The 17,169-nt window shown below is 40.1% G+C and overlaps 2 protein-coding genes and 1 non-coding gene across 3 annotated transcripts in view; 1 reads left to right on the plus strand and 2 right to left on the minus strand.

The window, feature by feature from the left end:
- Positions 1–2,728: 2,728 nt before the first annotated feature.
- HSPA2 (heat shock protein family A (Hsp70) member 2) lies at positions 2,729–5,235 on the minus strand. Its single transcript, XM_047079815.1, has one exon. The coding sequence runs from the start codon at positions 5,131–5,133 to the stop codon at positions 3,211–3,213; it is 1,923 nt and encodes a 640-aa protein (XP_046935771.1). The 5' UTR covers positions 5,134–5,235; the 3' UTR covers positions 2,729–3,210.
- Positions 5,236–10,094: 4,859 nt separating this feature from the next.
- Positions 10,095–10,163, plus strand: LOC124512717 (small nucleolar RNA SNORD2). Its single transcript, XR_006962232.1, has one exon. It is a non-coding gene; the product is annotated as a small nucleolar RNA SNORD2 (small nucleolar RNA).
- Positions 10,164–10,966: 803 nt separating this feature from the next.
- ZBTB1 (zinc finger and BTB domain containing 1) overlaps positions 10,967–17,169 on the minus strand; it is a 29,542-nt gene continuing 23,339 nt past the window's right edge. Inside the window, exon 3 of the mRNA XM_047079528.1 lies at positions 10,967–12,869. Coding sequence (XP_046935484.1) covers positions 12,833–12,869 — 37 coding nt within the window. The 3' untranslated portion in view covers positions 10,967–12,832. The remainder of the gene's footprint in view (positions 12,870–17,169) is intronic.

Genomic DNA, 17,169 nt, shown 5'->3' on the forward strand with positions numbered 1-17,169 from the left:
TGTTTAGGTTGTCGTTCCTTAACCTAAACATACATATTGCCTTAGCAATTGTCTTGTGATGTATGGATTTGAGATTCTTTGAAACTTTAATTCCAGTGTTCAAAAGCAAGGGGAACATGCCTCACAGCACATTATAAACTACATTCAATTCATAGGATAAAGAAATTCTCATTAAGTCTCCCTGATATATCATACAGGTGATACATTAAATATCCTATTATGCATGCTAAGTTTAAAGATGTGAGCAGCATTAATACCTCCTCATGAGGGTGCCTGGGTGGCTTAGTTGGTTAAGCATCCAACTCTTGATTTCAGCTCAGGTTGTGATCTCAGGGTTTTGATCTCGTGGTCGGTCGTGGGATCCAGCCTCTCCTCAAGCTTTGTGCTGAGCATGGAGCCTACTTGGAATTCTCTCTCTCTGCCCCTCCACCCCTCCTCAAAAATAAACTTAAAAAAAAAATCTCCTCATGAACAACCATTAATTACCACTATACACATCAAACTAATGCAATAAAAAATTTAGAGTAAGCTTGTTTTGAAATTTCTGAGTCTCAAATCCTGTAAACAACCTGCTAGGTCTTATTTTGACAGGTGTTTAGACTTACTGCCTCAAAACAGGAACTATATTAGTCAGACATTCAGGTAAGGATTTAAGTGCCCATCTGAGAAATGTTTTTAATCCCTTAGCATTCTGTATGTACTGCATTAGCCTTAGACATGACTAGTCCCTAGTGTAACACTACTTTCAAGTTCAAGTGATGCTAATTATTCCTTAAACTGTAATTTAGCCTCATTCAACATCAAGTACTTTTTCCATTGTCATTTGACTATGGCTGATCTAACATCTGCTAAGGAGTTCCCAGGAGTTATCCAGTTACCGGTTTCAAATGACCCATGGAAACACTGAATGGCTAGTTTGGTGCCTTTATCTTTGCAATATTCAGATCTAGATAGATTCGAGAAGACAAAATTAAAAACACTCGAGAAGGCTGGGTGTTTTGCAAATTACTTTTCAGAATAACAGAAAATGCAGTATCTGCATACTGATATTTGTGTTATGGCAAGTTACCAGAGGCCACGCCATAGGATAGTCAAAGAGACTACCATTGGTCATTTTTTCTGATACTTTGGAAACTAATTTCTAAAGAAAGGTCTAAAATGAAACATACTATTACCAAATTGCCCTTTTGCACTTACAGAAAGATTCCATTATATTTTGAAGTTAGAGCAAGGGATAAGTGCTTTCAACAAATAAAGGACTAAGAAAAGGTTAATAGAATGAGCATTATGTTGGAAAAAATTCATGTTAAACATCACTCTAATGCTAGTATTCACCTGATTCTGTTAGTTCTAAGGTAATTTGTCAAATATTTATGTGATGCTATCTGTAGTTAATTAAACACTCTTAATGCCTCCTTGCTGAAAACTTTCCACCAATGTGGCATTAGCATTAAAATACCTGAGTTACCAGCTTTTCAGTGTAAAGAACAATTTCCTTAAATATTTTTAAAGTTTATTTTGAGACAATTTCAATATTGCCTTTTTATTTCACTCCCATCCACTCAAATGACTTTGCTTAAAAAATTAAAAAATAAAACTTAATGTACATACGAGTCAGCTCTTGTAGGTCAGGCTTATTATAAAGCTCAACATTTTTAGGCTAATTTGTTCTCTAGTTTTTATATTATTTAAAATATTAATCTCTCTACATGATACAGAAGGGTCCACTACTAAAAACGTAGCTTCTATAATTCACTGTTATCTTATGAACAACATGGAGCAAATCTACATCACTTGAAAAGAGATATCGAAGTGTCTATATGTGATGAACACATTAGGTTAACGTTTTCCAATCAGATTTACTGAATGTTTCCCAAGTTCCCCGTAAAGAGAATAAATCAGAACAAAGCAGAAGTGTCATTCCGCTAAAAAATACAAACATGAACCCCCTTCTCCAACGGATGTGGATTTTAAAGCTTAAGCCCAGGATAGTGGATCCCAAAGGGTTACCATATTCTAATCTGTAACAATCTCAAATCAAATATATGAGAAAATGGGTATGTTGTGTATTAACAAAACACAGGACTACCTTGCACTTTTCTCTTTTAGAAAAGAACTCTATTCTAGTGAGTTAAGGCAGGTATTGCAAAAGCATTAGGATTCTCAGAAAAAAAAAAAATCTTTATCTCCCTCTATCCCCCAGGTAATGGTAACTATTGAAAACACAGCCTTATTAGCTCACAAGTTAAGCTGTTTCACTAGAAAATTAAAGTTAAAAACAAATTTGACTACATTGGACTCTAATATTAAGTGGCTTTGAAGTTTGCTCTGCTGGCTCTTGTTTCAGGCACCTGCATGCACAAAAAGCAACTTGTTCCATACTAAGGCTATTGTCGGAGGACAACTCCTGCCCCAGTGTTTATACTTAACCCCAGAATATAGTTTGTATTCTGCTGGAATATTCCGGTGGATTTTTACTTGAACACTTAAGCCAAGCCTAAGGAGTCTGGGTACACTGGGTACACCAGACCTGTCTGGTTTCTTTACTAAAAGGAGGGAGAAAGTTTACCCAGATCTTCTCCTCTTAAATTATTGGTAATTCAAAGCAGGAATCTCATCTGAGAATTAGACAAGACTGACTTAGACACACTTCACCTCATACTAATCTCCTAAAGACCAACATGTTTAAAACTGTAAGAAGGGAAAAGTAAAAACTCCAAGACAGTAATTTTGACATCAATTTCAGCTTTACTTTAAATTTGTATTTATGCATTTGTTTGCAAAAAGTATGCCTGTCCTTAACGTTACTAAACGTTCATTTTAATCTTAAAGTAGTACATAAAAATAAACAATTCAAGCTTCTATATGTTTTATTGTTATCAAGCTTCCACAGAACTTGTGTGCAGACTTCAGGTTTCTCATTTCAAATAAATCTCCATGCACAAACTAAGCTACTCAAAAATGCTCAAGTCAGCAAACACCCAAAATGCGTTAAAGAGAAACCTCAAATAATGGTTTTAAAAATCAAACTGTAGAACTAACCTTTTATAATTAAACTAAGTTGTTGCACCCTTCCTTTTATATGCATACACGGGCTAAAGACTTCCAGAAACAGACCTCAGACTTGGCACAAAGGCATTTCAAAGGGGGGGAAAAACAGAAGAAAAAAAAGAGAAAGGAAAAGAGGTTTACGCTGACTCGAGTGCAAGCTTAGTCCACTTCCTCGATGGTCGGTCCCCCGGAGGCTCCAGAACCGCCGCCGCTGCCGCCGCCGCCGCCAGGACCGCCTTGGTAAAGTTTGCTGATGATGGGGTTGCACACTCTTTCGAGCTCTTTCTGCTTGTGTTCATACTCATCTTTCTCCGCCATCTGGTTTCGGTCGAGCCAGTTGATCACCTCCTGGCACTTGTCGAGGATCTTGTTTTTGTCCTGCTCGCTAATCTTGCCCCTCAGTTTCTCGTCTTCCACCGTCTGCTTGATGTTGTAGGTATAGGACTCCACCGCATTTTTGGCGGCGACCCGGTCACGATTGGCCTCATCTTCCGACTTGTACCGCTCCGCTTCCTGCACCATCCGGTCAATGTCGTCCTTGCTCAGACGACCCTTGTCGTTGGTAATGGTGATTTTGTTTTCTTTACCGGTGCTCTTGTCAGCGGCGGTGACGTTGAGGATGCCGTTGGCGTCGATGTCGAAGGTTACCTCGATCTGGGGGACCCCGCGGGGCGCGGGGGGAATCCCGGTCAGGTCGAACTTGCCCAGCAGGTTATTGTCCTTGGTCATGGCCCGTTCGCCCTCGTACACCTGCACCAGCACGCTGCTCTGGTTGTCAGAGTAGGTGGTGAAGGTCTGCGTCTGCTTGGTAGGGATCGTGGTGTTTCTCTTGATGAGCGGGGTCATGACGCCGCCAGCCGTCTCAATGCCCAGCGACAACGGGGTCACGTCGAGCAGCAGGAGGTCCTGCACGTTCTCTGACTTGTCCCCGATGAGAATGGCCGCCTGCACCGCGGCTCCGTAGGCCACCGCCTCGTCGGGGTTGATGCTCTTGTTCAGCTCCTTGCCGTTGAAGAAATCCTGCAGCAGCTTCTGGATCTTGGGGATGCGGGTGGAGCCGCCCACCAGCACGATCTCCTGGATCTGGCCTTTGTCTAGCTTGGCGTCACGCAGCGCCTTCTCCACCGGCTCCAGGGTTCCGCGGAACAGGTCAGCGTTGAGCTCCTCGAAGCGGGCGCGGGTGATGGACGTGTAGAAGTCCACGCCCTCGTACAGCGAGTCGATCTCAATGCTCGCCTGCGTAGACGAGCTCAAGGTGCGCTTGGCGCGCTCGCAAGCGGTACGCAGCCGCCGCACAGCGCGCTTGTTGGGCCCAATGTCCTTCTTGTGCTTGCGCTTGAACTCCTCCGCCAGGTGGCTCACCATGCGGTTGTCGAAGTCCTCGCCGCCCAGGTGGGTGTCGCCGGCCGTGGACTTCACTTCGAAGATGCCGTCCTCGATGGTCAGGATGGACACGTCGAAGGTGCCGCCGCCCAGGTCAAAGATGAGCACGTTCTTCTCGCCGCCGGCGCAGCCCTTCTTGTCCAGGCCGTAGGCAATGGCCGCCGCGGTGGGCTCGTTAATGATGCGCAGCACGTTGAGGCCCGTGATGGTGCCCGCGTCCTTGGTGGCCTGGCGCTGCGAGTCATTGAAATAGGCCGGGACCGTGATGACCGCGCTCTGCACCTTGCCTCCCAGGTAGGCTTCGGCGATCTCCTTCATCTTAGTGAGGACCATGGAGGAGATCTCCTCCGGGAAGAAGGTCTTGATCTCTCCCTTGTACTCCACCTGCACTTTGGGCTTTCCTCCCTCGCTCACCACCCTGAACGGCCAATGTTTCATGTCCGACTGCACCGTGGAGTCCTCGAACTTCCGTCCGATCAGCCTCTTGGCGTCGAAGATGGTGTTGGTGGGATTCATGGCCACCTGGTTCTTGGCGGCGTCGCCGATGAGGCGCTCGGTGTCGGTGAAGGCCACGTAGCTGGGGGTGGTGCGGTTGCCCTGGTCGTTGGCGATGATCTCCACCTTGCCATGTTGGAAGACCCCCACGCACGAGTAGGTGGTGCCCAGGTCGATGCCGATAGCCGGGCCGCGGGCAGACATCCTGACTGAAAGATAGGCAAGCGACGTTAGGCGGCAACACCTAGGACAGAAAACCTGCGGCGTCAACTAACGGTCGCCTCGCACTAGACACCGCGAGCGCAGACACCGTCTCCCTCTCCCCCTGCTCGGCTCCCTGCTCTTATAGCCGCCTCCCTGCCGCCTTCTGGAAACTACCGGAGCCAATCCGCTCCCAGGACCGCCCGCCACAGGCTTGCCTGGGTCGGAGTGACCCGCCCGTAGCCCAACAGATTTCTAGTTGGGTGAGGGGCGGGACCCCGGCCGGCGCTCAGAGGCGGGGGCGGCCGTTATGCAAATGAAGCCCCCCCACCGGGTCTCCCCAGCGGCTTCCAGCCGCCCTTCCACGCGCTCAGCCACCAGCTTACGAGCGTTAGGCTCGCGCCCCCCGGCCAGGTGTAGGCGCTTTAGTTCGTTCTTTGCCTTTCCTAAGGCGGGATTCGTCAACGTCCGCTGGATTGGCAGGGCATGCAGCCAATAAGCAGCTCGGACTCCCAAGTGGGTGGGGAAGGGAAAGCTGGGGCGTGGCGCAAGGAGGAGATGCGGAAGCGGAGTCGGGAGAGCGGGGCCACCTGAGCGCTTCGCTCAGTTCCTAAGACCTTAAATGCGTCTCAAAGCCGAGTATCCCAACCAATCTAACACGCTGGGGTGGGGGCAGTTCCTTCGAAGTTGGTTGTTCTAAGAAACTAGGTCCAGAACCGGGTTTGTTTTTTTTTTTTTCCTCCTGCGCCCTTCAAACGAAAGGGACTGGGAGTTGGCGTGGCCTGGGCGTGAGGGCGGCTTCCTCCGGCGGGGACAAAAAGAAATGACTTTGAAGTTCCTGAGACGGGACGTCGGCCTCCTGGAATTTTACTTCGCGTGCTTCGCAGCGTCTCTGTGGGTGTGAGCGCTCGATAAAAACCGCCTGGCGGGCGGGACAGCAGTAGCCCGCCGGTGCGACCTGAGAGGCCGACGGTTTTTCTGCCCGCGCGCGGGCGGCCTGCACAATTGGAGATGGGGAAGCGGCTGCGAGTCGTCCTCCCAGGGTTTAAACTTTCTCCACCTCGCTCTCCATTTTTCCTGCTTGTCCTGCCTCTTAGAACTCCCTGATTTCGTCTCCCGGTTCTCTCCACTGCTTTCCTTATTTTCCGTTTCAAGTGCTTTATTCCCCAATTTGAGTTCTTCACCGGAAAAATCTATAAATTAATCAAAACCTGCACCTTGAAGCACCACTAAGTAACTTAGGCTGACGCCCCCCAAGATTCTCTCATCCCCAGCATGAGCTTGCGCTGGTGTTTATGACCGAATTTTATGACCCAGCTCAACTGAATTTGTTTTCTTTAGCTATGCTGACGTTACATTAGAGACCTAAACCCTCAGAGTAGGTAGGTGAAAAAGGAATGTAATTCATTCTATTATGTTTAAGAGGAATTTGAGAATGGGTCTGGAAGTACTATCTGGCACCAGCTGATAGGAGGTAGAAGCAGACCCCTATATTTGGACTCTCGAAGGAAGACAGTAACCAAATTGCTGTCACGAAAACAGCGGTAACACTTCACATTAGGGGGGAAAGCTGGAGACATTCAACGAGCTTTAACAGGTACCTATTATGTGAGAGTAAAAAGACAAATGAAATGGGCTGTTTTTATGAAGTTAAGGCTCTAATAAAAAGATAAACGTAATTTGAGAGAAGTGCTATGGGAACACAAAGTAGGGGAACATCCCAACAGCGCAGGGTGTGTTGGTGAGGGCTTCCTGGAAGCGAAGGCACCGCTGAGCCAGGCGCTCAAGTTTGCCAGCAAAGAAAGGAGGGAGGGCCTTCTTTCCATGCGTTGTGGCATGGGCGGAGTTATGAGCAGCGTATGCTGAGGCAAATACAAGTTCTGGACAGATTAGTGTCACTATAAGGAGAGGGGGACACAAGCACCAAATAGTCTCTTCGGGTGGACAGGATACATTTAGGAGCTTTACCTGTCATGATTTTTTTCCTGAGGCCATGGGAAGGGGGATCCAGGTTTTGAAGGAGGCTGGGAGTATATAGCCCCTTTCAGATTTGGGTGAGACAATGCTGGAGAGGAGTTTTTGCCAAAAAAACAAAACAGAACAAAACAAAACTCACATAGCTATCTGTAACCAAAAAGCAATGCTGACAGACCCTATAAAATCAGTCAATGAATATTCCTTTCTTTTATCTACTTGTGTATGTCATTTCCAATTTTAAAAAATACATCTGCTATTTGTTAGTCTCATGGGTTACAGAGGACACTGGTTTTAACCACAATTCCCATCTCTTTTTCTATGAAAGAAGTTGATTTGGGACTAGGAAACCTTTTAAAGAAAATATTAGGGAAACAAAATAAAACCAAAAAGTTTCTATTAAAGTTGTCTTGAATTGTGAGTACAGACCTCTTGATTTTATTCTTGGAAATGTTTGCCTTTTATGTAATTAAAAGGGGAGAGGGGAATTAGGGGGCTGGAAAGCAATACAAATTCTTTGTGGAACTGATGATACAGTGTGATTGAGAGACAGGATCTCCGCCACAACTGTGAAAGCAGAAAGAACAGTGAGAAACAAACTCATCAGATCTCTCGTGTTCAGACAGCCCTCATACACTTCCTTCAACAAGCACTAAAATTGCAGCTTCAGGAAGAGAGAGGTTCTTTTGTATAGCAACTATGTACTATATGCATAGTTATTATAAATAAATCCTGCAGTCTAACTCCACATTCATCTTTAACACTGCTTTCCAAAACTACAATAGCAATTTTATCTGTATTTTCAGTATTTATATATACTTTTTCTGCTCTTCTTACCTAGTATATCGATGTTTTATACTTTTTTTTCAAGTAAAGTCTCCCAACATGGGGCTTGAACTCAGGTCCCTGTGATCAAATCACATGCTCTACCAGCTGAACCAGCTGGATGTCCCTATGTTTTATACTTTAAATGGCATCTGAGTTTTTCCCAAATAGACATAGTGTTTGCATTTTGATTTTATATGAAATAAACATTTGTAGTCCTAGAACATTGTCATATATTGACTGTTCTTGGAATTTTTATATTGTTGCTTATTTGTATTGATTTTTTTTATTTGTTCTCTTTGATGATTGTGGCTCATAATTCATTTAAAATTTAGCCCATTAAAAATGATCAAATTTGCAAATTTATAATCAAATAATATTCATCAATGCCAGCAATGGTGCAGCCAAACAGGTAAATGCTGCTGGTGGGAATATAAATTAGTACACTCTTTCTGGAGGGCAATGTGACAAGATTTTTTTCTTTACCTTAAATATGATCATACCCTTCATTTAGCATTACTCTTTGTAGGGTTAATCTTACGGAAATAATAGAACATACAGGTATATTATTTGTAATAACAACAATAATAAAAAGGACATGGCTTAAATATCTGACAATAAGAAAATGATTACATGAAGCGTAATACATTCCCATGATGAATTATTATGTAACCATAAAATTGTGTACAAGAATTTTTAATGACATAGGAAAATGTTCCTGGTATAGTTAAATGGGAAAATAAGATATAAGACTTTTGTATCCTATTCTGTATGTAGGATAATCTTACATATATTGAAAATGAATCAAAATTGATTAGATGGTAGGATTGTCAATAATTTTTCTAAATTTTCCTGTAATTTTACAAGGATTTTTAAAGCTTGAATATTAACATTCAATTGAAACAAAGTTTGGTAGTTTACTATTTACATAGAAATTATTACTGATTTTCAACAAGGGAAAAATCTCTTTGGCAGATTATAAATACTGGGGTGTTTCAAATATTTTTAAAATCCAAAAACTGAAATTCTACACAGTCTGGAAAAAACAAGAGCTTCAACATATGTCAAACCCTCTAATTAATAATCCCCACCACCCAGAAGAATACCTGGAACACAGTAGTGATTCACTAGCTCAGTGTTTATGAAGAGCGGCCTGAGGCACATTATTTAACCAAAAACTGGGAAATAATAACTTCATTTTTTTTCCCATATAAGAAGAAGATACTCTGCCTCTCTCTTACATTTCTGTACTAAATAATACTACCAGGACCAAAAATTGAAACAAATTCACATCTGAAAATACTTGTACTAGAGATACAGAGATGAGTAAGATTAAGTCTAGAACTATGTACCTGGGTAGTCAGGCCTGCCCTAAGGAGACTGAATAAGAAGAAATTTTTCCAGAATTACCGGGGGGGGGGGGGGGCGGGAATCCTCTCAATCCCTACCCAGACACAACTTTCATAAAGGTTGTGGATTGTTTTGAGGAGTTAATGTTGGCCTGAAGAGAAAGTGGAGTAGGTAGCAGCCTGTAATTTGAGGGCCTACGAGCAAAGTGGAGCTGAACTGGTTATTTAAGATCTCTATAGGGGCGCCTGGGTGGCTCAGTCTGACTTCGGCTCAGGTCATGACCTCATGGTTTGTGAGTTTGAGCTGACAGCTTGGAGCCTGGAGCCTGCTTCGGATTCTGTCTCTCTCTGTCTCTGTCTCTGTCTCTGTCTCTGTCTCTCTCTGCCCCTCCCCTGCTTGCCCTATGTCTCTCTCCCTCTCTCAAGAATAAACAAACATTAAAAAACAAAACAAAATCTCTATAAATACTTCCATTTTATACTTCATTGGAAGTACCCTGTCCCCAAATTTTTATGCAATCACCTGTCACTATAGGAAAAATTTCACCATTTGCTCTTTTAGTCTTAAAAACCTGAGTCTTTAAAAGTTACAATTAAACTGCAGATACACTGTGGTCTGGAGGAGGACACTTCCTGGTATGGAAAGCTAAGACCTGCACCTGGAAGAGAGTCTTTTCCAGAAAAGAAGTGAATCTGTGACAATAACACTAACTGGGCCTTACCTCAGTTCTGTACAGTGCTAGCTTCGAGGATAGAATCTTGTGGAATAGTCTGACTGACCCAATATTGTCGTAATTGTTAATACTTAACTAGATTCTGTGCAATTATGGCAATCATCTTTGGGAACTGGACTGAAATGAAGAGAATACACTTTGCTGATCACTTTGGGGGATGGGTGCAACTTTCATCTCTTAAGCTGAACATAGACAAAATGAATTATATTGGTAAGGAAGTTATTTCTCTGAATACATTGTCATTTTGAAAATTAACCCTCTGAAAGAACTAAATACTATGTCAGTGCATTTTTTAATAAATGATTATTTCTTTTTTTATTTTATTTTAGAGAGAGAGAGAGCACGAGCGAGGAGAAGGGCAGAGGGAGAAAGAGAGAATTTTAAGCAGGCTCCATGCTCAGTGAGGAGCCCAATATTATGGAGCTCTATCCCATGACCGTGGGATCATGACCTGGGCCGAAATCAAGAGTTGGACGCTCAACCGACCAAGCCACCCTGGCGCCCCTATTATTCCTTTTTATGTTATGAGGAAACCTAATTGATTTTTTGCCATCTGTGTTTGCCATAAGATAGTACTTTTCTAATCATTCTATATAAAATAATCCAGGATTTGGCAGTAAGAACTTTTTGTAGTTTTGCTTTGCATGCTTTTTTTTTTTTTTTTTTTTTAAGATTTTAAGTAATCTCTACCTGCAACCTGGGGCTCTAACTCACAACCTTGAGCTCAAGAGTCGCATGCTCTACAGACTGAGCCAGCCCGGTGTCCCTGCTTTGTGCACTTCTTAAGCTGCTCAGGAACACAATAATTAGCTGTCTCCGATATTTTATTATTTTTGTATTAGGGAATGGATGGGGTTGATAATAATTTTTCAGACAAGTAATTCTGTAAAAGAGCCAGGTTGAAGAAATACTGTATAAATAAAAGTAATATACAGACAGTTTAACTTCTGAACATAGAGGAGGAAATTTTATTAGGTAAAAGCAACGGATTAAAATATGTAACAAAAATTTTCCATGTAACTCAGTAACTCCATTTCATACTAACATACAGAAAATAATCACATTATAGAATGCATTTATATCACTTATAATTATTGTAATTCATTACAGTTATAGTTTGGTACAGTCAAAATTTAAGCCATATTTCTTTTCTAAATCTACTTCTACATCATTATTTGTTGAGTCTCTACTGTGTCGATCTGGCACCTTTAATTACAGGTAATCTTTTATCTTGTCTGTTTCCTACTTGTTATAAGTCTGCAGGTTCATATGCTTCCCAAGAGATTCGCTATAGTTTTTTATTTTTTGTTTTTTAGAATCTAACACTTTTCTAAACTTATTTCTCTTAAAGCAGTTGAATTCGTATGAACTCAAAGTCTTTACTTCTCCTATCCCTTCAGGCCCCTATACCCACTACCACATTCTAATTAACTTTCATTCTAATTAACTTTATCTAAGTTTTTGTTAGTCTAATTATTAGAAGGAATATTCAAGTTATCATCCCACTTTATAGCTAGAGATTTTAAATGACTTAACTTTTGCATATACTATTATATATACTCTAAGTTAGATTTCTTTGTGTAATTCTTTACTAAAACATTTGAAGAAATAGGCATAAAAACAAAATAAGCATTTCTGGAAATATATAACATCAGGATATTGCATAAGAAACAAAATGATAATAAATAATGAATTGGATAGACAGTTAAACAAAAGTAAAACTATGAGTATCTCACAATAAGGAAATAGTATGGCTGTAAGATTCATATGGTTAAGAAACGTGTGTATGAGCATATATATATATATATATATATAACAAAGTATTTGAAGCCAGGTTAAAATCTCCTCAAACATTTCATTTCCCAGTGAAAGGTGTTTTGTTTGTTTTTTTTTTTAAACACATCAATCATTGTTTCACTCAATACTTAGTTAAATTTTATCTTGAAATTTGAAAGCTGAGAAATATGGTATTATATGTTAATACTGAGAATAAATATTTAACAGAAACTCATTCTACCTTATTAGGTTATATTGCTAAATTCAGAAGAAAATAATGTGTCTTAAGATACATTCTTTTTGTTGTCTGTGATTTATGAAAATCTACTATTGAAGTAATAACCACTTTGGTTTTCCTTTGAGTTAACAGGCTTAAAGGGAGCTTCATTAATATTAATAATCAAGTTTGTGACGAGTATAGACAGTGAAAAAGGAGGAAGGGCAAATGTTACATTACAACGAGTAATAAGTAGATTATCTTTTCTTGTTAAAAAATTGGTCTCATTGTTTTTTTCTCTGTACCCACATCTCTTTATTTATACTCTAAACTGTAGATTTTGGAGTGTAATTTTTTTAATTGTCTAACTACATTTCATAATATGTAAACTGTGATTGAGATTATTTTAATTTTAGGATTATATGTGTTTACACAGATACGTTATTATCTCTTTATAATATATTTATGGTAGCCTAGCAACCCCTTTTATTCTAGAAGGGACCATGGAAGATAATTAGCATATAAAGTCTCATTTTAGTGTAGCTTTAACCACTGATGCCATATGAATATTTTGTTACTTTTCTTTAACAGATTTTCCACAAATACTAGGAGAGTCACCGTGAATCAATTTTGTCACAGCAAAGTGATTCCAAAGTGATCTTTACTGAGTTTTCTTGGATCCTTGAAACTGGAACCTTTGGGACTGATGAGGTTTGTCAGGAAGACAGAAAAGATGGTGTCACTTCAGATCTGATATTCCTGGGTCTGGACTTAAAGATTATCTGTTGAAGATTGATTCTTCCCCATGTCCTCTCCAAATTCAGATCTCACTTCTCCAGAGGTTTAGAAGGCCCTATTTCACCACTGCCACACAGAAAAAGACAAAACTCAAGAAAAATAATATTACAAGTTGACTGCTCTACAAGATACAACATAATTCTTAGGTCAGAATTTCATGGCTTGGGGTACTAGGCCAGCATAATATTACTAGAACAAGGAATGGAAGCAAAAGCATAGTTCCTGGGACTTAAATTTATTTAATTTCTTCCTTAATGTAACTCATTGAACCCTTCAAATACAAGGTGTTCTTACTACTAATACAATTCTTCAACTTTAGGGGCACCTTTTTTCTTGTGATTTAAGCTAGAATGGGTAGGACACACACAACATGAAGAGTAAGAGGTCAGCCAGGTAGAGGAAAATAGGGAGAAAGGAAGCAGTTAAGAGGTCTTTCGTCATTCAAATCAAATAATTTTACAATGTGCTTTAACCTTTTTTTAAAAGTTTATTTATGTAAGTAATCTCTACACCCAAGCTGGGATTCGAACTCACGACTCTGACATCAAGCACCACATGCTGTACTGACTGAGCCAGCCAGGTGCCACACGATGCATTTTAACTTGTTAATGGCAAATCTCTGATTGGAAGATCTAACAAATTTAAAAGTTCATGTTCTCTTTACTGAGTGCCTTCAGCCATCACACTAACATTGTTTTCTTCAAATATTAAATGTTGCACACTCTGCAAACAAAAATAAAGTACACACATGAACGCTGAGAAGGAACTTTCCTTCAAATTCCTCAGTTCACAACTCTCCTAAACTGCCTCAGTGATTCTGGGTAGAATTGTATTTTTTGCAACAATGCTTTACCCTATTTTTTTTTTTTTAAAAAGAGATTGTCTCTTAAAATATTTTCTCCCACATCAGGGAATGCATAAGCATTTGAAAGAAAAGACGGCCTTCATAATCTGGATGGAATTCTATTTCTGTCATCCAAAAATGAGCTTTGCTGAGTCTGACTGGTATTAAGTACAATAAAAACAACATAGTAACTTCTGAAATAAAGCTTAAGTGGGGGCTTCCTAGGCTGTTCTCTTTAAACTATTCCTTTCTCACATAGGTAAGTACAGAGAGTCATGCAAGTTTTCTCACATAAAATTGTTAATATTCCTGATTCTGAAAGGAAATGTCTTTTACATATTTGTCATCCCCCGGCCTGAGAGTTTCCTGTGACGTCTTACTTGGTCACAATGATGATGAGTATATGGATACATTCGATTCAGAGCCAAGTACTGCACTACAATGTTTACACCATCTTTTTTGTCAACAAATGAGTAAGATAATGAGAAATTCTAATGGCTTCCTGCCCCCTAGTGATCTGTGGTCGATTTTGATAGAAAGGATGAACAATTCTGTCACTACCAATGGACCTCAGTGATTTGGTTCTCCTGGATATAAGGAAACGATTTAAGCTTCTTAATGATAAAGTCAACTAAGCACCTGAATATAAATATGTAAGTGGTAATAAACGGGTTCAAAATTAGCATGTTTACAAGCTATTGTCATTTAGTTTGTATTTACCAATACTCACAGACATAAAAGTCCTTGCATTTTAAATCCTTGCATCTTTGCTTCTTGCCAGCATATAAATTTATAAGTAGCTACATTTCATCTGGTTTTAGTATAAGACTCTTCTGATATGTTACCAAGTAGTATGTCCTTGAGTTTGCTAGAAGGCAATGAAAGTGGGCCACCTGAGTAATTATAAAGGCATCATCCATGAGTCTTCACCATCTTATTCTCTTTTCACTCAAAAAATAACATTTGGCAGATGGTAGAAAGACCATTATAGATTTAATACAGTATAGTAAAACCTATTGTATAGCTTTTAGAAATCAGGCAATAGACGTATCAAGTTAAAATCAGATTAGATGGGGAGGGGGATTGTTTCACTTAAACCATTAACTGTTCTTTTTTTTTTTTTTTTTTAAGTTTGCCGCTAGGTTAGCGTGCATAAACAGCTGTCGTTTCCTGAAACTGTCTTTCATTTCTTTTATGAGTAAGACTGTGTTTATAAGTTTACACTAATATTTTTGGTAAATTGAACTATAAAGAGAAAAACCAACTTTTGATTTTAGACCAACTTACATTACTCTATAATCAAACCAATCACAATATGCCAATTAAGAATTTTGTTTTGTTTTTTAGCCAAAGACATGAAAATTTTCTTATCCACATCATCTGTTAAGGCAAAAAGAGGAAACTAGTTATTCTGGGATCCTGGCTTTTCTTGGGAATACTTTCAAATGGCTGGAATTATTCAACTCATCAGTCTCATAACCAATAAAATGGTGATTGCTTGGAGATGAAAACATAAAGGTCAGGAATAGGGAAAATAGAAGGGAAAAAGTCATAGTAAAAGTACAGAAGTGGAATTCAAATTAAATTTTACTTGGGCACTTACAATGGGTCTTCCCAAATGGCTGATTATACCACTAAAGGTTTAAGTTTAAATAAAGGAAAATTAAAACATGTCAATAGTCAGGATTTATTTCTAAAACATCACTCTGAATGTGACCCATTCAAATAAAAAGTTTTGTGTCCAACTGATATGTTTCCACATTATTCAATGCGTTCATTAAGTACCTTACCAGGCACAGCAGATCACAGATGCAACATGGAGCACAGAGTTTCATAGGAGCTTTATCACACGTGTTCCTAGGCTGAAAAGGGCCTCCTTTGTACTTCTTGGTAGGTGAGGTATGTGGCTGAGTGGTTAAGTACAGGCATGTAGAAATCAAATAGTTCTAGGCTCAATTCTAGCTCTTGTGGTTAATTTCTGTGTGATCTTAGGAAAAATACTCAAGTCTCTGTGAACCTCAGTGCCCCATCTGGAAAATCCAAAGAATACTTACCTCATAAGGCTGTGAGGCTTAATTAAAATTGTGCATGTAAAGCACTTGGTGGAGCATAAAGAGCACTAAGTAAATGGACGCCAGGATTACTAAGGGAGAGCTCTAGGATGGATGGATCAAGGGCTTCCTAATCTGGGCGGCATCTTCGTGCTCTTAAACACCCAACAGCACCCTACTTGCTTCACTTGGCTGGCATGCATCCTGTCATCCCGTTCCCTACACCTCAAGTATCAAGGAGATGGGGGGCATTCCCCAAGGATATGTCCCCACACAGCTTTTTGGCACCCTGGTGGCCTAGGCATTGTACTGCTACGCTGCCTGAGGAACGCTGGCATTTATCACAGACAAACATTTGTTACAAAGGAGGTGGGGCCCAGTGAGGAAAGATGAGGAACTGATCAAGTAGATTCATGGAAAGCAAATTAATTTTAACTCACAAAACCCATTAAAAATCAAGAAACACGCCACACTTCTTTACTCCCAACAACGTGTACTGATACACATTTGGGTTTTCTTTTGGTTGGTACTTATTCACCTTTTTGTTAACAATGACAAGTTTTATGTTTACTTTTAACTGTTAAACTGATTATGAGGGGGGATTTTTCCAGAGATCTATTATATATGGAAGTTCCTTAACTTGTGGTATAGAGGGACAAGTATTGTTTAACCAGGGAGAAAGTTGCCAACCATCACTAGCCTCTCTTCCTACTTTTTTAGAATAGAAAAGTGAGTATATTATCTCAAGCATTTAGGCATATCCTTGGCATGTTCACAGCAACTGTTTCACTAGGCATTTTATAGCTGTAATTATTTTAATGTATCAGTATTATTTTAACCTACCAAAGTACTTCAATCTCTACTCTCACCTAAAACAATCCCAAATGTTTATATTTTATTCAACTCCTACATCTCGTTCGTGTTTTTGTTTTCAACTACAGCACTTAAATACGATTTTTCACGTCAGTCTATTATTTTTCCTTTTGATTGGTGCTCTGACTGCCCTAGCAAAGTTTGTCCTTATTTTAATTCTTTTAGTTCTATAACTAGCCCCTAGAATCCCTGTTCTTTCTTCTAAGTTTTGTCCATATTCGAACTTCATACATTAAACGAGCCTTGTACCATTTTACGCATGAGAGTCATTTGCCTCAATAGTTTTACTTTAAAAATTTGGGTGAGATTAAGACAGATTTCTGAGTCCTACTGCACTGTCACCCTGTTGTGCTTCGTTAATCTGAGATTATTAGTGGTGCTTATTACAGAATTATAAGCATCCACGTTGCACCGTAACCGGTGACAAGCTTTGATAGGCACGGACTCCATTTCTCTAAGATTTCTTGCTGAAGAACAAAGGCCCTTTAAGCAAGACTCTGTGAGACACAAGATTCCACAGATATCTGTCTAGATTTTCCCTTCATTTTTGGATTCGGAGCCTAATTACATAAATTGTGAAAGGCAGGAGGAGAAGGTA

Source organism: Lynx rufus, unplaced genomic scaffold (genome assembly GCF_022079265.1).
Source record: "Lynx rufus isolate CCGP_SWC_20201006 ecotype Redwood Valley unplaced genomic scaffold, mLynRuf1.p SCAF_17, whole genome shotgun sequence".
Classification (NCBI taxonomy): domain Eukaryota; kingdom Metazoa; phylum Chordata; class Mammalia; order Carnivora; family Felidae; genus Lynx; species Lynx rufus.